The following is a 23,181-nucleotide window of genomic DNA, read 5'->3' on the forward strand; positions in this document are numbered from 1 at the left end:
CACAAACCAAGCTGCAGAGTGGCACTTTGTATTGTTGTTTATTCTGTTTCAGCTTCAACAATAAAATATTGGAGAATAAATCTTAATCACAAGCATACCTTGCTGCTCTAAATATAGCCAAAGCTTCACCAGGTTTTTTATCTCTTAATGTATCTTGAATACGAATCATAGCATCAACTCTGAAACAAGACATCAAAACATTTTTATCTACAGACACAGGTTGTTGGTTTTAATTCTCATTTTTATCAATAGCTATCACTATCTTGAAAACATTTCAATATATAGCAAACTGGACCATGTCTTTCAGAATATTGTATATTAACATACAAGCGTTAACGTTATAAATTAACGATATAACATCAAAATGTTTTTCTTCAAGTTTAGTTGTACATGTTATAGACAAGCGATGGTATTTCTGCACATACACGTACAATGTAAACTATATAAATAAGGCATCCACTTTATTTCTATAGTAGTAAATCTTACAAGTTGTGATGAAAGTACTAAATGCACAGCTTATTATGATACTATTTCAACTATTTGCATGTGAACAAATATTTTTTGCTTGTCAAAGTTGTACCTTTGCTGATCAACATCTACTTCTGAAGCAGCATCAAATGGTGAGATATCTGTTGGTATATCTTCTCTACCTTGTATCATAGCAGATAGATCACTAGATATCTCATCCCACATATCTTCTAATTCTATTTCACTAGGTCCAGTAGCTACAGAACTAGAGGATTTTTTCTCTATAATAAAAATATCAAATACATTTCATGACACATGGATAATAACATGGATATATTTATCTATAGATATGTAATGTATATATTAATCTTTATCCTGGACAATTTCCTATGAGTCAGTGTTTATTACCACTTTTTCTCTCAGATAGGGTTGCCTCTACACCATTGTCAGATAACACCCCCTTCCCAAGATATGTCATGTCTCAAGAGAGATCAATCTTACCTTTAGGTTTCTTTTTCCTCTTTGTTTTTTTCTTCTGAACAACAAGAGTTCCCTTTTTACTCCAAGCTTCTAACATCTTAACAAATAGATGTGTACTCTCAATAAGATCTTTTAGATAAGCCCTGAAAACATACATTTTCAATTCTTTGTCACTATTTTAGTTGAAAAAAAATATGACTGATCAATAAAAACAAAATATAATGGAATCATAAGGCTTTTGTTCCTACCTTTCAGCTCATGAATTTTTCATGAATATATTAAATTCTTATTACTTAGTTATTTTAAACAACAAGAAAATAAAAAAAACATACCTTGACATTTGACTCTCATTAAATTTTCTCAATAATGTAACAAATATATCTCTATATTCCATCATATAGAATAAATTACCTACAAGATAATTTTGATGATGAGAACAAAATTAAATGTAAAATGTATGATGAACATATAATACAACATAACAACTGTTTCATTAGTCTCTCAGGTATATTTATCATGTAATTGAGTGGCTGATATATTTCATTATATCAAATTATTTCACTTACCTTTAATAACTTTAGAACTTTCCATTACTTGTGGATTACCAGATCTATCCATGGAATCTAATGTTAACATCAATTCTTGATAGGCTTTTAATGCTAAATGTGCTCTGAAAAATTATCAATAATAACTATTGAATACAAATAGTTTTTATAACTCTGAAAATTGAATGAAATATCTCACTATTTTTCTGTTCCAGGTTGGACTAGTAAAAACTGGCCGTTGAAGACAATTCTGTCAAAACAGCAGCAAAAGCCTACTCTTTCATGCTTTCGAACTGTCAAGAGATCTTCAACAAGCACAAAACCACAGCATCCGATAATCATACCATTTGAAAGACAAGGTGCTTTTTCTACGTCAATAAAGCCTGTCTATTGACATTATTGTTATATATCGCAGAAACATAATTTGTTGTAGTCTTTTGATCATCTTCAAGTCTAGCTTCGTCTTCAACTTCTATTCATATCAAATGAATTCAAATATATCTATGACAGTAAATACACAAGGTGAATATAGAAACTAAATACATCGAAACCCACATACCTTCTTCCCCAAACTTTAGCCTCTTTTTTCTCTGTTATCATCATTTCATAATAATTTAATAGATTAGTATAGATATAATGAAATGTTGTAGTTGACATGGTTTCACTTTAAAAGAAAAAAATATCAATTCAAATTACTTTTCAAGTCAATTTCTATAAACAAAAAGTAGTAAAATGTTCTTGTAATTGCATATGTATGACTGAAAGTTGAAACTGTGCAAATTGGTGGCCTCAGTGTCCCTGAAAAACAAAAATTTAGAAACCATCCCTTTAAAATAATCACAAACATATAAAGCTAAGAATTTAGATTGGCTGCACTCAGATATCTAAGATTTTCTTCTTACCTGACCAACTCCACACGTTTACTGTGAAATCTACAGAATTCCATAAAAAACCTGACAGACCATAAATAATATGTTTCATCATGATCTTGTGTTTTCTCTCGTACTAGGTTATCCTGTAAATAATATATTCTAAATCAAAAGGAGCAGTTAGATATCTTTATACAAACAAATTTTGTACTCTAATCATGTAATGTTTTTTACATTCATATGCTTATCTAAAGTGAAATTAATATTTGAGTCAAAAAGAGAGATTTATAAGTTTTTATGCAAACATTCTAATAATCATCTGGCTTATATAGTTTTGAATATTTCACCATTAAACAAAATTGCTGCCTCTGCATTCGGAAATGTTGAGTGATGTTCATTTTATCTATCAATTTTACTGGTTTCCTCCAATTCAATATTAATCAATGGTAGATAACTACAAATTGTGAAAGTCTTAACGTTGTGGAAAGTATTTTTTTTATTTATTTATCCCTCCTATTCAGTGAGCTGGCTTCCTTTCTCATATATGTCACGTTTTTAAACTCAAGTTCAAGCCCATCCCTAAATGAGCTATCCAAATGAGGTTTTCCATCCGAAAAACACAAATCAGCGAAGGCAGCTCTTACCATATAGGTCTTTCTCTGATAATACATACATGATCTCCAAACTAAGATCTGATGCAATGCATCAAAATCAACAAGAACATATTCTCAGAATCTTTAATAAAGGTAAAAAATCATGCCATTTACAACTCACCTTAACAGCAAACATAATAGGATTATAACAATTTTCTAAAAACTGCACACAAAATTCTTTTAAACACAGACGTATACTTAATGTAGATCTACGACAAACTTCAGTATTTTTGATTGGCTGTCTATTTTTGGCTATTTTGGTTCGCCGTTTCTTATCGTTTAATGTAATGGCTTCAACATCTCCTTTAGCCTTGTGATAAATCATCTCTCTTTCACTTATAGACTTTAGATTCTTAACAACATAGGTCCCACCAAATCTGGAATGTCTACAAAATATAACAATTCCTGAAATCAGGCACATACAACATCACATTTCAACGATAAATACTTTAGAATAACTTCTATTATTTTATCATTTCTAGATCAACTTTTGATAGGTTATTTGTGATGAAGCTTCAAAATAAAGTTATATATTTTAAAAATGAACTATCCCAAAGAGTTTCAAAATGAACTGATTCATAAATCTTCGAGGTATTTATAAAGCTTTAAAATGAACTATTATATAAAATATCAAAGTTGTAATATATCACTACCTTGAGCTCTGTTTTAAGAATTCTGCTCTTCTCTTAGCTCTTTCTTGTTCTCTAATCATTTCTAGTTCCCTAGAGAATAAATTCAAAAAATAAAACAATATCAATGTACACAGTAGAATACAATTTTAACAAGTGGTTGTCTAGCAAGATACGCCCACTTCCCTGATACATTCTTAGTGTATCAAGAGCGGTCACCAATCTGGGTCAAATCGTACCAAAAATCACAGATAAAGTTGATTTAAACTAACACAAAATGTCATCAAATTCTGAAATTAACTGTCACCTCTATCGCATTTACAGGTAACATAAAATGTACAATCAAAATCTTAACAGTCTCTTATCGTATTCATGTACAAATTTTGACATCCCTTTTAGTAATTCAAGGGCCATAATTCAAATTCCATTCAATGAAAATCATTATCAATATAAATTGATTAAAATCAGATGAAAATTTCTCTATTGCATTAACAAATTTTGATTTCAAGAGAAATAACTTAATATCTCATCATTATAAATGATAACACCGAATTTCACATAAATCAGATGAAAACTGAGGGGCGATAATTCAAAACCCACTAATCAAATTAAGTTTATTGCATATTTACAAATAACCAAGTGTTTGCGATAAATTTCAGGTTAAAAGAATTAGAAATTCCTATTAAAATTATATACACAATGATAAATAAATACCTTTCTTCAGCTTCTTTTTCTGATTTAGATTTTTTCACTCCAGCACTGGCCAATACTTCTGGTTTCTAGGTAGAAATACAGAAAATAAAGTGAATAAACTATGATTTTAAAAAATTACAGAAAATCAAACTAAGATTTAATTGAATGTGGAGTGTCCTGGATCAATTTGACGCCAAATTTCAATGTGAAAAGTGATGCTGATCACTAAAAGACAGTTGGTTTAAATTTAATGTTAGGTTAGGTAGACTGTTTTCCTTTAAGAGTTCATTACAAGTAATCCTTGTAATACATTTAGAAGTATCACAGCACATTAAGAAACAACAGTTTTATGGATATAACCTTCTAATTATCATTTAAAGAGAACGTTTCATTACACATACAGGTAACAGGTGAAGACTGATTACATGTGTAGTAAAACTTAAGTTATCAGCAGTCACTATGAGTGGCCTTCTTTTATAATGTACTAACTTTGTTAATTGACCTATTATTATATATTCTCAATGCTCTACTATTTTGGTTTCATTGCTTAATAATGACAGAATCAAAATGTTGCATTAGTCATCCATTATAAAATCCAACCTAGATAACTGTTTAGACTACTAACCTGTTCTCGAAACATTAGAGATATAATTTCTAATATATGCATACATAACTGTCTCTCATCATCAGCACTAGCAATATACAATAACATATCTTCCATACCACTCACATGAAATACCCTACAAAATAAACACATTACTTTAAATGGTGATTCTAGTTTATATTTACTAATCAAGAGTTTTATAAAAGACACATGTCAAATAAAACACACATCAAAAGATAATATAAAGTAGATCTTATGTGCTAAAACAACCAAAACACAACAATATGAGCTCTTACCAGATAACTTGATCATGTAAACTAGCATCATCATCTGTTCTCTGTAAAAGAAAAATATGAATTATCAAGCTTTAATGTTACTTATAAAATTTTCAACAACCATAGAGAGCTTAAAATGATACGTAAATTACAATCATGGTATGACAGCCAATAGTTGTATTCCAAACAGACAAAAATTAAATCTTAAGTTTGAATTGTGCAGAAGTAGTAGACAATTAAACTGCTGTTTCATCTACACAAGGGCAAAGTTTTTTACCTTTTCCATGGAAGGATCTGGAGCTATATGTAAAACATTACGTAACAATATTAACATTCTCTCTAGAGTTAATTTATCTTCTTCTTGTCTGTGTTCCCAATCCTTTACAAATAAAAACATTCAATTCCATCTATAACAGTTCACTAATGAAAACATTTACTGAATAAATCATGGATATAAATGATGATGAATTCTTTGAATTTCAAAGAAAATAAATTGCAAATAGACAATTTGGTCCAGCTCAAAAGAGATTGAAATTTAAACACAGATTTGCATCAGTCTGTGGAACTGTTAGGGTCAGAGTTTTTATAATCAAAATAGTGCAGCAAGTCTCTTATTCTCCAATGCTATATACTTTTTTCATTATCTTGATCTTTTCATTTCAATTAAACTTTTCGAAAAATTCTTTAATTTGAAAGAAAAAAACATACCAATTTCAAAATATCTCCAATCTTTTCAGTTAAAACAGCAAATAATTCTTCATCTACAAATGCCTTTAACAAATAATGTAAATTTTTCATTAGTTAACTTCATTTTATGATTTATTTCTTGACTATAAACACCATAAACATTCAAGAAATATTTCTGTGCAATGAACAATCATGAAAGTAAAAGTTCCATCTTAGACAAGAGCAAGATTCCATTGTACAGATATTTTCAAACTTGATCATAACCTACCTCTTTATAGTTATACAGATGAGATTCAATTTCTAAATAATAATTTCTTAATGTCTTATCTTCTGGTATTTGGTTATTAAAACACAAATAAGCTGGTTGAGTTAGATTTACCAATAATCTGAAATATAATTATAGGTATTATATTAAAAACATATCTTGGTGTTTTACTTTTAGTTAGAGTATAAAACTGGACTAAGAGTTAAGACCCAAGAGAAAGTGTCTTTACTATTTCAATAATATCTGCAGCACCAAGTTTGCAGGGCAGAAAACTCAGCTAAGAAAACCATAGAGACAGTTCCTTGCAGTTGCCAGATCATTCTTTGTTTTCAGCTTGTCAATGATAATATCAACAGTGGAGGGCACTTTTGAAGGTCCTGGCCACGTATTCTCGAAACGATCTTAGCGCTAGGATGTCCTAGAATCAATGCTAAAAGAAAAGAACTTAGGAAATCCTAGCGCTAAAATCGTTTCGAGAATACAGGGCCTGACGTCAATGTTAATAGAAATGTTATCCCATTGAATTTTTGTGGTTGATATTTTTGTTCTTCAAAATAGATGAAATCATAAAAGGTTTCAAGATCAGGTGACTGGAATTTTGTGTTGATAAGATTAGCTATTTAGTTTTGTACTGATGAGTGTAGAAAACAAACTTTTACTGGCAGCCTAATTTCAATGCTAAACCATGCTTAATCAAGCTCCTGATAGCTTTTAAAGAAGTAGTCTTCTAAATATGTTTATGAGGAATTTTCAACACAACCTGAATGTCTTCAGTCCATAAGTGAGAAATTTCAAACATGCAGTATTTAAGAAGATATGAACAAACCGTAAAACAGTATCAAATAATACAGCATCATCTTTATAGTACTTGATTAATTGTAGTAAATCATTCTGTACTATACCAGCATGTCCTAGTTGTCTTCTAATATCACATGTATCATCTTCTCTCTTTAAAAATCTTATCAAATCTTTTACAGTTTCTAAAAAAGAGCCTTAACTATGAACCATCATGCATTGAGAAAATGAAATGAAAGAAATTTTTACGCCCTTGTCTTCTGCACCTTATCAGGCTAATGAAGACAAGCATGCCATGCAGTGTGCTATGAGGGAAATTTTGCCTACTTTTTTTTTTTTATTTCCAACCGTAGAAGGATTTTTAACATGCACAGCACACAGGGCCTTTCTTTATTGTCCCATGCAAATGAATGACTAGACACTTCCATGTCAGACCTAAACTTAAATGGGTTTTTAAGAACAAGGGCAATAACTCATACTTAATATTTTATGATTTTTCTTATTTTCAATAGAGTTCATTCTTGGGTGATTATGAACACTCACACCAAGTTTCGTCTAAAACTGTTAAGAACTGTGCCTTCTGGAGCGTTTACCAGCTAAAAAACGTTTTCAAGAAGAAGGGCAATAACTTATACTAAATATTTTTCGATTCTTCTGATTTTCAATAGGGTTCATCCTTGGATGTTAATGAACACTCACACCAAGTTTCATCAAAATCCATCGAGAATTGTGTCTTCTAGAGTGCTTACGAGACAAAAATTAAACACGTTTTAAAGAACAAGGGCAATAACTCATACAGTACTAAATATTTTTCGATTCCTCTGATTTTTCAACATGGTTCATCCTTGGGTGATTAGGAACACTCACTCCAAGTTGTGTCAAAATTTGTTTTGTTTAATTCAAATACAGTACTAAATATTTTTCGATTCTTCAGATTTTCAATAGGGTTTATCCTTGGGTGATAACGAACAATCACACCAAGTTTCATCAAAATCCATCGAGTATTGTGCCTTCTAGAGTGCTTACAAGACAAAAATTAAACACGTTTTAAAGAACAAGGGCAATAACTCATACAGTACTAAATATTTTTCCATTCCTCTGATTTTTCAACATGGTTCATCCTTGGGTGATTACGAACACTCACACCAACTTGTGTTTTGTTTAATTCATCTTGGTGAGCTTATTTAATCATTATGTGTAGAACAATGAGAGTGGTAGCACATAGTTAATAGTTTATTATTTCCTAATTCAGGCTGTCCAGCACTCATTGACGAAAAATAAGGGGTAATTGTAGTGCTAAAATTTATAAATTTTAGGGGGTTTGATTCACTTGCATCTGAGGCTATTCCAAACAGCACTCCTTGTTGACGACGTACAAAGATCGTCTGTCGAGTAGAAATACCAATAAAATAGGAATTGACATTAAAAAAACTGAACTTTCTTAGAATTTCCCCTTGATTTCAACATCTTTAATGAATTTTGGGGCCGCTGCACGATCTGTCAATTGGCAAAAATATTGTCCTGTTGGATCAAATACATTTAATGTCATTAAAACTTCACTTTGACAAAAAATAAGCTTGTTTCGCTTACCTAGACAATCTGGTTCTTTGATATATCTTTTTCCTTCTAAATAACCCAGAGCACTACAGGTTGCCTGAAGTTCAACATGCATCACCATTTTCCAATCTGTTTACACAATCCTCTCATTTCTCTATCGAACTGTAAAATTTGGTAGTGGTGAGTATGGTACCTTAAACTATTTCAGAATGGTAATTTCTTTTTGCTATTATTATATATCAACTTCATCAATAAATATACATTATTAAGAAATTCAGCACATAGCGAAGTGCAATTTAAGTTAAAATGAGCACTTTTGCAATATAATATTTCCTTTGATCAAGACGATCTGCAAATCAAACCAAACTGTATTTTCTTCCGTGAGGATTATCTGTCAAATCTAGGAATATACTATGGAACTTTGGTTGAATTTTTCTTACTTCGTGTATTTATTACAATCTGATTTTATATTTAGAAAAAGGCACAAAACAGAAAGTGTTTTGGAATTGTCAGTATTATTCTATTTATAGCTCTATGAACTTTGACACATCGCGCTACCTGGTGTAAGATGACGGCATAACTTCCCCTCAATGGCATAAATATACGAGTTGGTATTACTTTGCGTCACTTGGTGTCATTAGCCGGCATAACCAGATTTTTGCGGAAACAGTGTAAATTTGCGAGTTGGTATTAATTCGAGACTTGATTCTAGTATCGTCGAATTTAGATTATAATCTTTCAACAGCTTGACTAATTCAAAATCTGTGAACTGCCCTTTTTGCGTTAATGGCGTTCCATAATATACCGAAACTTATGGTACCGGTATCTATAATCGTAAGGAATTAACGTTGTTGTTAACATTAACATCTTCCTTAAATCCACAAGTGGAACATATTGAAATGCTACCAAATTTCAATGAAAAGCGAGCCAAATTTTAAATAGATTTGGTGTGATAAATTTTTCAATCTAAAGTTAACACAGGTCCATAGCCATATACAACACTGTAGTCCATGCAATTGCTAATCATTAGCAATTCCTTTACGATCTTAAGCCTAGTATTAGCACTCTGTGGTAATATTTCAAATTTGAACCTTAAATACACTTTCATTCAGAATATTACATGTGAATATGACCCATGGCATTTTATTGACACTGTGGAAACATAGTCCAACCATAGGTCATTGTCTTGGCAGTGTCGAAGCCCCATCCCTTGAAGTTCTGTCAATATTAATACAATATGGGCAATGTGGAGAAAATACTGTCAACTTCGTGGGCCTGGGTGTCAGATGACACTCATTTCATCTCCATTCAAGACCATCTAAGACTTACTACAGTACAGTCAAGTAACCATATTTCGTGCTAACCTATTTTTCGTGCATTTCTGGTCATGATTAATAATTTGCTTGTGCGACCTCGTGCGACCTCACATGATCCACTAGCGGATTCACGCTACGTATCTTATTTTGTCAGTCACTATTTTTTTTTTTAAAGCGTGGTCCTTTGAAGGAATTGTCACTAGTTATAATGAATTGATATTCAAGGTAAATACTAAGAGAAGTTAATTGTACCATCCAGTATCCATACTACGTGTTTTTCTCGACTTGTTTATAGATCAAACATTGTACACGAAAATAGGTGACACATTCTGCTGCCGTTGCCGAGTTGGTTACTCGTGAAAAGGTCAAAGTGAAAGATTCATAAAGAAAATCGAAACAAACTAATTTTAATTATTTTGTAGAATATCTAAGGAAACATCTAGAACATAAAAAAAAAAATTTCGTTTTTTAATTTTGACGAAATTCGGTGTTGAATCCTTATAAACACGAAAATAGGTTACACCACTGTCCTACTTTAGAATTAATATTTCTATTCAATGAAATAGTGTCATTAACCCCGTAGAAGGCTAGTAAGCCACGATAAAATATTGCATATCTGTATCAACGCAGAGGTGTACAAGCATATGTTTTAACAGATTAAACCATATTTACTTGATTGGACGAGTTATCAAATTCAAACAAGACAGTTATCGGTTTTAATCAAATTCCATTTTTATTTCACACCATTTTTTGTTGACATTTATTTCCCGCTAATTTTGTAGTCGCGAGTAAATCGGCGATATTTTTGCTGAGAGTTATCTTCCCTTAAAAACCTTGTTCGACTGTACAGACAGTACCATTGTGGTTGCACGTTGTTTCAAAGCACAATTCCGTCTGAATACTTTCTACCGAAAATCAGATTTTGGTTTATAGATCATAGTAGAAACAAATTTTCTGGTGTTCGCTTTTAGTTTTACTTAGGTTAGGGAGTTTTAACCTGAGAGTTAATTACCCCTAAATTGTTAATTTTGAGGGTGATGAGGCACCCAGCATAAATTGTTGACCATTATAATTTAAAGGGACGTGCGCCATTTTGGGAGGATAATTTTAATCTTGAAAATATGTTAATAATCTTCAGAAGAACTAGAATTGTCAGAAAATCGCATAGGCCTCTATAATTACCTAAAAAATACTTCAAACTAGGAATTTTACTTACTATTTCTTTATGTCTTTTCTATAGATCTCAGCTAGAGTATCTTAATTCAAACACGGACCACATAATTAATAGACGTACGGTATCTATTGCTCTGTGGCACAGGCCAGTGCTTTCATTGAGACTCGTCTCAATTATACACCCTAACACGGATAATTCTGGACACACGACAGTGCAATAGTACTGATTGGCTAAGCTAAATGAATTCCCGTCTCTGAGACTAAAGTATCATTGGTCAAATGAAATCGCGCAAGCTATATTCCCCGACATAAAAAATGATTGCAGCGAAAAAAGCACGAAATAGACAGTCCCGTTAGGGTGTGGTCCGTGGGAGCTGGGCATCAGCAAGTGCGAATTAAGCCCCAGCACAAGTTCAGCAGAGATTGATTCATTTACATTGTCTTACTATTTGTACAAAATCAAAAAAGATAAAGATTTTGATATGTTTTTGGCACATCAACATTGTCAGAAATGAGTTCTGAGTCCTAGCACCAATTCATTCCTGGTGACGGGCCGTGTATTCATCCTTTGTTGATAAACAATTTTACCAAGTTTTGTCAAAATCCGTCAAGAATTGTGCCTTTTAGTTTCTCTACAAGGGTAATAACTATATAACTGAACATTATGTTCTCTGATCCTCCAGAGTGTCCAATCTTAAACCACATAAATATTTAGGCCCTGCAATTTTTGGGGTGGAGGGGTGGTTGGATTTGGTTCAACTAGTACCTGTAGTAGTTGAGCCACCGTTTCACCAAGTTTTGTTTAGTTCCGCCAAGAAGTCTGTCCTACCTATTTCTATCATCAAGGGAAATAACTCTTTAAATATATTCTGATGTTATCAGTTCATCCTTGGGTGATAATGATCAATTTGACCAAGTTTTGTCAAAGATGGGTTTTTTTTTAGTGTCAAATTAAGAAAAATGAAAATATTTGGCAGTATGGTAACAATTACCAGTATGAAATATCCAACCTTCGGCTACACTTCTTTTGAACTTTTTGAGGCGATACTGAATAATATTACCAAAATCTGTTAAGAATTGGACCTTCTAGAGTGTTTACAGGCTTAAACTTGAACGTGCTACAAATTGAATGCATTTTCAACAACAAGGGTAATAACCAATTATATTTCGATTTTTAATATGGTTCATCCTTGGGTGATAAACACTCACACCAAGTTTCATCAAAATCCGTTAAGAATTGCGCCTTCTAGAGTATTTACGAGCGTTTTAAGAACAAGGGCAATAACTCATACTAAATATTTTTCAATAGGGTTCATCCTTGGGTGATTACAAACAGACATACTAAATTGCGTCGAAATCAATCAAGAATTGTGCCTTGTAGAGTGTTTACGAGCAAAGGGGGCGGACGGACAAGGTGACAATATACGCGCCCCATTTCACGTGGGCGTATAAAAAGACTTTGACCTTCTTGATCGGTCAATGGTATTTTTCCAAGTCATTAGAACACTTCTACGTTCTATCAGAAAGTATATTAGCATTTTCATAAATGAAAATAAGGGAACCCATCTTTAAAAGTCCGTTAAAAATTTTGCCTCCAATCGTGCATATTCGAGTTTTCAAAGGGATCTATCTTGGGCGATAAATTTCACCAAATTGTCAAGAAATATTCCTTCGAGGAGTTTGTTTAAAGAGCAATAATTCATTTTTATACGCCCACATAAATATTTGGTCGTATATTGTCGTCGCCTCTGTCCGTGAACATTTCTTGTGAGCACTATAGAGACTACACTTTTCATCTGATTTTGATAAAACTTGGTGCTTTACATTGATAAGATCTCGGTCAAGATCGAATTTAACACATTTTCGATAAACGGTTTTTGAGATATTGCCCTAGACTTTGTTAAAACGTGTCAGAACTTGTTTTCTTGCCCTTGATAAGAGCTGTGTGATTTAATTGTTTGTTATATTTGGGTTATTGATATCGATTTTGAAATTTTTTTGTAGAATTACTGAGCATAAATTACTGGCATATATTTATGAAATTGAATTCAAACTAATAAAGTTTCTTCAATATGTGAAAATTCGTGGTTTAGTCACTAAAGACGGATTTTATCATTTCTGACAGCTGCCAGTGGGCCTATCTTACCTTGCCTCGCAAGCTATCTTAATTATATTAAACGATTTCAGATTTCAGATTTTTTCGACTTTAAGAAAGTTCTTAAAAGACCTTGGTAGTTAATCGAAATCATCCAGACTTATTGGTCCCCACTTTTCAGCTCTGACCCGAACCAAGACCAATTAATATTTATTGTGCTTTAGACCACTGGCAGATAAATGAGGCATTTACAAATGAGTGGCTTGATAATTATCACTGGACATTTTAAATGCAGCCTTCCTAATGGAGAATATTCAGTGCATATTGATATTTCACTCATAGATTAGGTTGATAACAACAACATAAGAAAATACTTTTTAGTGTGGGGTATACTAAATCAAATTATCACATTTATTTACTGTTCGTATGATTATCAATATAGATGAATTTATACATTCAAGATAAAAAAACAAAAACTAGAAACATTTCAGAATTTAACTTTTACTTTCGAAGGACACAATAACTTTAGCTATATGTATTCTTTATTGAATACACCTTATTTTGATCTTTAATGAGTGATGATGAAACTAGGAGATAAATAATGTAACAATGAAGTTGAGAAAGCAGTAATGTTTTCTTAACTTATGAATGCATGGCAATAAGTTTAATCTACTTCTTCAATGGTTGGCCCACCAGATCCATCACCACCGGGAGCAGCTCCTGCACCAGCTCCAGCAGCACCGAAGTCTGGCATACCTCCAGGCATACCACCGGGAGCCCCTCCAGATGCTTGGTATAGTTTGGTAATAATTGGATTGCATACACCTTCAATTTCCTTCTGTTTGTGCTCATATTCATCTTTATCAGCGAGTTGATTTGAGTCCATCCAAGCAATGACATCATTACATTTATCAATGATAACTTTCTTGTCCTCTTCACTAATCTTATCTTTCATCTTCTCATCCTCCACAGTGGTCTTCATATTGAAAGCATAACCTTCCAAACTGTTCTTGGCAGCAATCCTGGTTCTCTGGTTCTCATCTTCATTCTTGTACTTCTCAGCTTCAGCAACCATCTTTTCAATTTCATCTTTACTAAGTCGACCTAAAATAATGATGCAAATGTTTTAAACTCTTTTATTGAACAGTGCTACTTCATTAGTTCAATTAAGGAAATGTTCAGACAGCCAAAAAATTAGAATCTTGGGCCAGATCAAGCCTCAAAGGCACTGCGAACGTGTTTAATGGCAACTTCATCACAACATTCCAAATAAGATTTCATGGAAAATAGTATTAAACTTACCTTTGTCATTGGTGATGGTGATTTTGTTCTCTTTGCCAGTACTCTTATCAGCAGCAGATACATTGAGAATACCATTAGCATCAATGTCAAAAGTTACTTCAATCTGAGGAACACCACGTGGGGCTGGAGGAATACCACTGAGTTCAAATTTACCCAGTAAATTGTTGTCTTTCGTCATGGCTCTTTCTCCTTCATATACTTGAATCAGGACACCAGGTTGGTTGTCAGAGTATGTAGTAAACACTTGGGTTTGTTTGGTAGGGATGGTCACATTACGTTTAATAAGTGGAGTCATCACACCACCAGCTGTTTCAATACCAAGAGAAAGAGGAGCTACATCCAACAATAAGAGATCTTGGACAGCTTCAGATTTATCACCAGTTAAGATGGCAGCTTGTACAGCTGAAAAAATAAATAAAAAGAATTTAGGAAACAATATAAATTAACAAATAAAGGAAAATAAATATTGAATTGTCGAGTTCATACATCCAAATAGTTATACAGCAAGTTCAGAAAACTTCTGAAAAGCACTGCGAACGTGTTTCATGGAAAACTAATCATTACCCGAATTAAAATAATGCTTTTTAGCTCATCTACATATTAATCCAACATTTACTTCATAAAAATACTCATTAGTTTATTGATCTGGTTCATACATCCAAATAGTTATACAGCAAGTTCAGAAAACTTCTGCAAGGCACTGCGAACGTGTTTATTGGAAATCTAATCATTACCAGAGTGCAACTCTCTAAAATATTGCTTGTAATGTCAACCTACCTGCTCCATAAGCTACAGCCTCATCAGGGTTGATGCTTTTACATAATTCTTTATCATTAAAGTAATCTTTCAACAACTTCTGGATTTTGGGAATTCGGGTGGATCCACCGACTAAAACAATGTCGTCGATTTGGTTCTTTTGAAGTTTAGAATCTAAGATGGCTTTACCAACTGGATCTAGGGTACCTCTAAACAGATCTGAACATAAATCTTCAAACCTAGCTCTGGTAATAGTGGTGTAAAAGTCAATACCCTCATAGAGAGAATCAATTTCTACATTAGCTTGTGCACTGGAGGATAGGGTTCTCTTTGCTCTTTCACAAGCTGTTCTTAATCTTCTAATAGCTCTTTTATTGTCACTGATATCTTTCTTGTGTTTCCTCTTGAATTCAGTAACATGATGGGTGACCATTCTGTTATCAAAATCTTCACCACCCAAATGAGTATCACCAGCCGTAGATTTCACTTCAAAGATACCATCTTCAATGGTCAAAATAGATACATCAAAAGTTCCACCTCCCAAATCAAAGATAAGGACATTCCTTTCACCTCCAACCTGTAAACAGAGATAGTTACCACATAAATATAGTGTCGACATCCAACCAATGACTTTTCATACAGATTAGGAGTGTTGACAATTAAAGGGACCATACAATGATATAGGCAAAGTATGGAGGGTATTTGTCAATATAATCTAGCACTTGTAATAAACCACAGATACAGAGTTCTGATAGATGTGATCATCTTCTATATATTACAAGTGCACATCACAAAATGTTTACTCTAGCTAGAAATAACAGAAAGAGAACAAACCTTTTTATCTAAACCATAGGCAATAGCAGCTGCTGTAGGCTCGTTGATAATACGCAAAACATTTAAACCAGCAATGGTACCAGCATCTTTAGTGGCTTGTCTTTGAGAATCGTTGAAATAGGCAGGAACTGTGACAACAGCATCCGATACTTTCTGTAAATAGAAACAATAAATCAGTTTAATTTGTTAATAAAAACTTCAGCTAGAGGACAGTTCTCAAAGAAAAGACTCAGTCCAAGGAAGGCAGCCCTTGTGTATAATCAGGTTTCATCCATAGGTTACTTCATCATAGTCAATTCTATCCAGGTTTAAAATAGATTTTGTATGTAAATTAAATAGAAGATTGAGAAAGACTCAGTCCAAGGAAGGCAGCCCTTAATTATAATCATACTAATCATAATCAAAATTTACATCATTGTCAGTTCTCAAATTCTACCAAATTTACCCATTCTCTAGACAATTCAGTACCTTGCCAGCAACATTTGTAACAATATAACCATTATAATACTATATCTAATTAGTTTAATTTCACGAGGGCTTTGTGAACTCACGAGATATTTACCTTTCCCAGATAAGCTTCAGCGGTTTCCTTCATTTTAGTCAACACCATTGATGAGACTTCTTCTGCTGCAAATGTTTTCAATTCATTTTTGTATTGTACTTGAATTTTTGGTTTGGTGTTATCATTTACAACAGTAAATGGCCAATGTTTGATGTCATTTTGTACGTGTTGATCGTCAAACTTTCTACCAATTAGTCTCTTAGCATCTGTATAAGAAAAAATAATATCAATTGATGCAATTCAAAGCTTCCAATAAATCAATATCAAAATTAACATTAAGCTTTTAAAATCTTTTTTGAAGTGAACTTTTTTTATGAAAATATATTTAAGGTTTCCACTTTTAATACATAACCTACCAAATGATCTTTGAATGGCATTTAGTAAAGGTGTTCATTCATTGCTTGATAAAGACTAGAGAACATTGGTCAAAACGTCGCTCAAATAAAGTTAGTAATTGTAATCCATAAGAATTTTTTCATTATAACCTACCAAATACTGTGTTTTCTGGGTTCATAGCAACTTGATTTTTTGCAGCATCACCAATCAATCGTTCGGTGTCTGTGAAAGCAACATAACTAGGGGTGGTTCTGTTACCCTGATCATTGGCGATAATTTCAACTTTTCCATGTTGAAAAACACCCACACAAGAGTATGTGGTCCCTAAATCGATTCCTACTGCCTGTGCCTTCGCCATTTTCGTCTGAAAATTAAAGAAATTAAACTAGAGTTCAGATCAAATTCATAGACTCCTGTCCAAGCCTACAAAGAACGAATATTTTTGATAAACCTACATACCATACTGCTGTATGATTTATGAAGATGTGTGAAGATCTCATTTGCTTAAGAACTACCACATAGAAAAGTTAGCAAAATACAATTTTCATCCAGAACTTAAAACACTGATCTCGCTCTCAGATCCAGACATCATCTCAATTCAACAAAATTTTGTTAAAAACTTAAGCTAGCAGATGATGGAACAAAAATTAGTGGTTTGGGTTACGATTGATTTCTAAAATCACTAGCGTTGAAATCGGTAGTACAGTTGTGTAACCTATTTTCGTGGATGTAAGGCTTCAACACCAAATTTCATCAAAGTTAAAAAAACGAAAAAAAAAAAATGTATTTCTCAGATGTTTCCTCAGATATTCTACAAAATAGTTAAAATTGGTTTATTTCGATTTTCTTTATGAATCCTTCACTTTGACCCATATTTCATGAGCAAGCAACTCGGCAACGGCGGCAGAATGCGTCACCTATTTTCGTGTACAATGTTTGATCTATAAATAAGTCTAGAAATACACATTGTATGGATACCGGGTGGTATAATTAACTTCTCTTAGTATTTATCTTTAATATCAATTCATTTTAACTAGTGACAAAATATGATACTTGCTAAAAGTCACTGAAAAAAACATAAGAATATGGTCAACTTTGTGTTCCATAGAAATTTTCTGACACAGAATCCGCTAGTTGATTGACTTCATTCGTTGGAATATATTCTAGCAGACGACACTTGGAATTCCGATTACCGCTTAGGATTATAAGGAAATTCGGCCGATAAAAACTGGTGACGTTTGGTAATAAGTGAAATCCGCCATTTTGTATTTGTCAAAATATACATTAATACATTTTACCTTGCTTGAAACTACTGGATTCATTCTACTAGCTGATATTGCAGAGAAAACCCATGTTTATTAAAACAAACTAATGCAGAGGTCGCGCAAGGAAGCTCATGTAAATTATTAATCCTTTCCGGAAATCCACGAATAATAGGTTTCCACGAAATTAGGTTACTTGACTGTATTATATCACACCACGTGCCAAACCACATGAATAATCCAACCACGTGGTTAGAACATTCTAGAAATTTCCTTTCCTCCCCTATGAAACCGAAAGAAGGATTTGTAGTGTTTATTTCTTCCTCAATTGGGATTAACAGACCCATCCAACCGAAGACCATATAGCTTTAACATTTAAGAGCAGAATCGTGTGTCGACATATGTCATAAGCGACTAAACAAAGGGTAACACCTCAATTCAGTCCTCATTTTTGTTTCTTTTAGTCTAGCCCATTCAGTTTATCCATAAAAAAAAATATCATAATGAAAACTATTCATTGCTCACAGGAATACAGTGAGATATAAATATTTCATTTCCCATAGAATATTCTTAAATTGTTACCTGTTACAAAATTTCTTTCTCCTCGATCTAGCTTGTGACCAGCTTCTTCTAGTTCAACGCCCTTTGTCTGAAATAAATTACTGAACACGCCGGCTGCTGTTTATAAACTCGGATGTGACGTCAGAATCGAACTTTCTAGAATTTTTATTAAAGGCGTTTTTGGTCGGCCGATTTGATTTGGTTTAGATTTGCTAGTACGATTTGGTGCAATTTCGATTAGATTAGCAGTGGTCTACAAATGCGAAATTTGATTATGTGATTAGGCAATATGGCTGCCTTCGCTGACAGCAACAAAGGAAAGAATTTTGATAATTATTGTTGAACTTCCACATGTCGACATCTTGAAAAAGTCTAATCTAAATGCCTAGCAAATGATAAGCCCAATCAGTATAGGTAAACTTCCTCATAAATGTACCGCTTAGCCTAAACTTCCTGGCTCACAAATGCACAAAATAGCTAATCTATCAAATCGACAAAAACGCCTTCGATTAATTGGCACTGTAGGGTGAAAAGCTCTTTACCGTTGTACTGGATAACATTGTCTTATGTAAAATAGCGTCTCCAAAACTTAAAATACGTGGTCGATAAAATAGTTTGTTCGAGATGATGTCAAGTCATGTTAGATGTTTCTAGAAAATGACCACAGTTCCAGTCCATAGAGTAATTCATAACATGTTAAATATTATTTCTCTAGGCTAAAAGCTTGGACTAATGACTGACTACTTTAAGTCACATAATCTAATTATATAGTAGGACTTAATAGACATTATCTGCTGTCAAAGTTACAGGTCTGTGGAGGCCAAATTCAGTCGATTTTCCTGGCAGAATCCCTGCATCCGATAAATATTGCAAGTAATTATTCAAAAATTCTTAAAATTTTAAGTCCAACTTCGATCTAGGTCCACTGATGTTGTAATATATATTGGCCAAGAATTTTAAAATTTATGTCCATCCTAAGTAAACATTTAAGTGACATCCGTCAAGAGTATATTTCACTTAATGGATATTTTGGAGTTCAACGCTTTTAAAGTTTACAGAATAACGGCAAAAATTACCCGTTTCCATGGCTCATATAATGAAGTAAAACCTATTCTTTAATGAAAGTCATAGTGTTAATGAGATTAGTGAACATCGATATATTATTCAAGATATTATAGAAGATTTAATTAAGTGTTTTACAAATATATAAGATCATTGATGCGGTCAGACTTTGTGTTCATGCACTTCCGGTTTTATTTGATGAAATTTCGATTAACCAGGCGCTAAAACATTTCATAATACCAGTGACCTTAACCTTGGTCTCGTAGAATAAACTCCCAACATGAGCATGTTGTCCTGTAAAGAAAATATCATTTATTAACCAGGTTCTTAACAAAATTACGACTATGTCTGCATTTATGAATAAGGTTTGGAGGTTCATAACTGAGCCAAGTGAGAAGACAAAGAAGGTTAGCCTAAAGAGGCTAAGTGATGCAGACATCAAGAAAATGAACGAGTCGGACCAATTTTTTCTCAAATATATTGAAAGAGAAAATATTGCCCGCGCTGAAGAAATGATCGTTTACAGAAGAAATATACGCAGAATGGCAATTGGACTTGCCATATTTTCATTATCTATATGTATCCTTTTTACAAGTCACATTGTTTACAGGAATAAAATTACAGGACAACTCTGGAAACTACCAATTTTGACGATGCAATGGCACTTATATAATTACAGTATAGTACAGTGGTGTAACCTATTTTCGTGGATATAAGGATTCAACACTGAATTTCGTCAAAGTTAAAAAAACGAAAATTTTTTTTTTATGTTTTAGATGTTTCCTCAGATATTCTACAAAATAATTAAAATTGGTTTGTTTCAATTTTCTTTATGAATCCTTCACTTTGACCCATATTATCTATATTGATCTATAAATAAGTCTAGAAAAACACGTTCTATGGATACCGGGTGGTATAATTAACTTCTCTTAGTATTTATCTTTAATATCAATTCATTATAACTAGTGACAATTCCTTCAAAGAACCACGATTTTAAAAAAAAATAGTGACTGACAAAATAAGATATGTAGAGTGATTTATTGCTAAAAGTCACTGAAACAACATAGGAATATGGTCCACTTTGTGTTCCATAGAAATTTTCTGCTGACACGGAATCTGCTAGTTGATCACATGACCTCATTCGTTGGATTATATTCTAGCAGACGACACTTGGAATTCCGATTACCGCTCGGGATTATAAGGAAATTCGGCCGATAAAAAATGGTAATGTTTGGTAATAAGTGAAATCAGCCATTTTGTATTTGTCAAAGTATACATGAATACATTTTACCTTGCTTGAAACTACTGGATTCATTCTACTAGCTGATATTGTAGAGAAAACCCATGTTAATCAAAACAAACTAATGCGGAGGTCGAACAAGGTCGCTCATGTAAATTATTAATCCTTTTCTGGAAATCCACGAATAATAGGTTTCCACGAAATTAGGTAACTCGACTGTATAGAGTTATTATCACTACTGAGACCAGTTGTGACATTATCACTCAGACCAATGTTACAATTATGAGACTACTCAGACCAATCTTAAAAGTCTGCACGGACAAATCTGACCAATTGATGTCAAACTACAAAGAGTCAATAGTTAACTAGTGCTGATCTTGTTGTCAATGCATCACATCGTATCATCACATGAATCATATTTTTCACACTAGCATTAATACAATATGGATGAATTCTTAAAAAAATACCAGCTAAAATAAATATAATAGCTATGAAATTTTATCAAAAGTGGACAAGAATACTGTGTGTTTGCTTTCATTGGTAGTGTAACTATTGCCATTTGGATTAATTGGTCCTAGTAGTGTCATAATTCAGTGGTCTTATTATTGGTCCAAGTATTCTGGTCCTAGTTGTCTTGTAACATTATTTCCAACAACATTGGTCCAAATTGTCTCATAATTGGTTCAAGTTAATAATTTATGATTGTTTTAGTCACTATTGTTGTAATAGAAGTGCGACTCTTTTCTGTGTATTTTTATTAGTTCTAATATCAACCTAAAAATATTACTAATAGTCTTATAGTTGTAAAGAATCACATTAGTCCAATACACCTTAAGATCCCTTCATTTCTTTGAAGTGCTATTGTGATTAGACATTAAAGCTTTCAACCATGGTTAATAAGAAATTGTTGCTGTTTGATTGATAATACATTATAATAAATGTTTCCTCTTCATTTTTTTCATAGTTTATGATCTTTAACATTCTATAGATATTTATACATTACGTTCTATGAAACAAGAAAAATATCTGGTTGGATTTGATGAAGTGCCGGAAGAAAAGAAGGTGTGAAAAGTAGAATATAATCAGACTCCTTTACGACTTTTACACTCTTTGATCATGTAATATATGATTTCAGAGCTGTTTATTTAGCTGTGTTTCCTAGTAGTGTCAGGCAAGAACTATCCGAAATTATGTGGTATTAATTGTGCTTGACAGGAATGGAATTTTAGCCACTTACAGACTTTTCAGATTTAAAATTTAGGGGTTGAGTGTTCTCTAGCAGTGTGAATTTGTAATACTTTTTTTTATATCTCAATGAGTTTCATCTGTTTTAATAAATTCATTTATCATCCAAATCTTCTTTTGTTGGGGATAATAGACATTGAAGTTGTGGAAAACAAAATTTTCACTTCTGCTATGTACAGAAGCTTATTTTTATCTCTTTGGGCTTGACCGGAACAACTGCATATTTCAATTCTGAAAAGTGTTACAGTTGGCTGAATTATGTTCCATGATTGATTGCAAAATGAGAATCAGTTGAAATCTAGAACTCTGGTTATGTATATGTTGTGTAAATTAGTGATAAATGAAGCAGATGTGAATGAGAGTGAATATTATTATTTTGATATTGTGCTATGAATAAATATTACTAACTTAACATTCACATGATCAGGAGATGTATTTGTGTTATTTTTAATAAATTTTTTTAAATACAAGTTAGATATTTAGTCAACAATATTTGTTTGGTATATTGGGATGGACCAAATTTCTCTGAAGACAATCCAATTCCAGTTTGAGAAGAGAGTTTTTGTAGTACTGTATCATTATTGCTTTGCTCCATTTCTTATGACATAGAGATTTGGTCATCAGTTATATTCTAAATAAGACTCAATGGGCTGCCAAGCTTACAATTCTTACCAAAGTTATGTGAATAGAGATATACATAACATATATTAATGCTGTACTAGTGAAGGCATCACAAATTGAGCAAAATGAATCAATTCATAAGAAATAAATAGAATGAAAGTTGTTTATTATCACTATATGTATATAAAGTATAAATTGTTATTGTACAATACATGTATAATACATATTGTATGGAATTGTTTCAAAATATACTAAATTTGTAGAATTAATGTCAGATATTTTGACTGAATTACACT

The 23,181-nt window shown here is 32.6% G+C and overlaps 2 protein-coding genes across 2 annotated transcripts; both read right to left on the reverse strand.

Annotated features, from left to right (window-relative positions):
* Positions 1–82: 82 nt before the first annotated feature.
* LOTGIDRAFT_230391 (hypothetical protein) lies at positions 83–10,598 on the reverse strand (the record flags this gene model as incomplete). The annotated part of the gene is made up of 19 exons (XM_009048115.1): positions 10,509–10,598; positions 8,554–8,682; positions 6,995–7,148; positions 6,172–6,289; positions 5,925–5,987; positions 5,494–5,595; positions 5,238–5,278; positions 4,963–5,077; positions 4,359–4,423; positions 3,669–3,737; positions 3,137–3,401; positions 2,396–2,508; positions 2,053–2,157; positions 1,515–1,618; positions 1,281–1,359; positions 970–1,091; positions 877–903; positions 581–749; positions 83–179 (listed from the first exon to the last, which is right to left on the reverse strand). Exons 2-19 carry the CDS (start codon positions 8,639–8,641, stop codon positions 83–85), a joined length of 1,896 nt encoding a protein of 631 aa, XP_009046363.1. The 5' UTR covers positions 8,642–8,682; positions 10,509–10,598.
* A 3,170-nt stretch (positions 10,599–13,768) lies between these two features.
* Positions 13,769–17,252, reverse strand: LOTGIDRAFT_177837 (hypothetical protein; the record flags this gene model as incomplete). Its single annotated transcript, XM_009048116.1, has 6 exons — positions 13,769–14,208; positions 14,407–14,808; positions 15,184–15,739; positions 15,997–16,149; positions 16,559–16,764; positions 17,048–17,252. 6 exons carry the CDS (start codon positions 17,250–17,252, stop codon positions 13,769–13,771), a joined length of 1,962 nt encoding a protein of 653 aa, XP_009046364.1.
* Between the last annotated feature and the right edge of the window lie 5,929 nt (positions 17,253–23,181).

This window comes from Lottia gigantea (assembly GCF_000327385.1).
Source record: "Lottia gigantea unplaced genomic scaffold LOTGIsca_12, whole genome shotgun sequence".
Taxonomy (NCBI): Eukaryota; Metazoa; Mollusca; class Gastropoda; family Lottiidae; genus Lottia; species Lottia gigantea.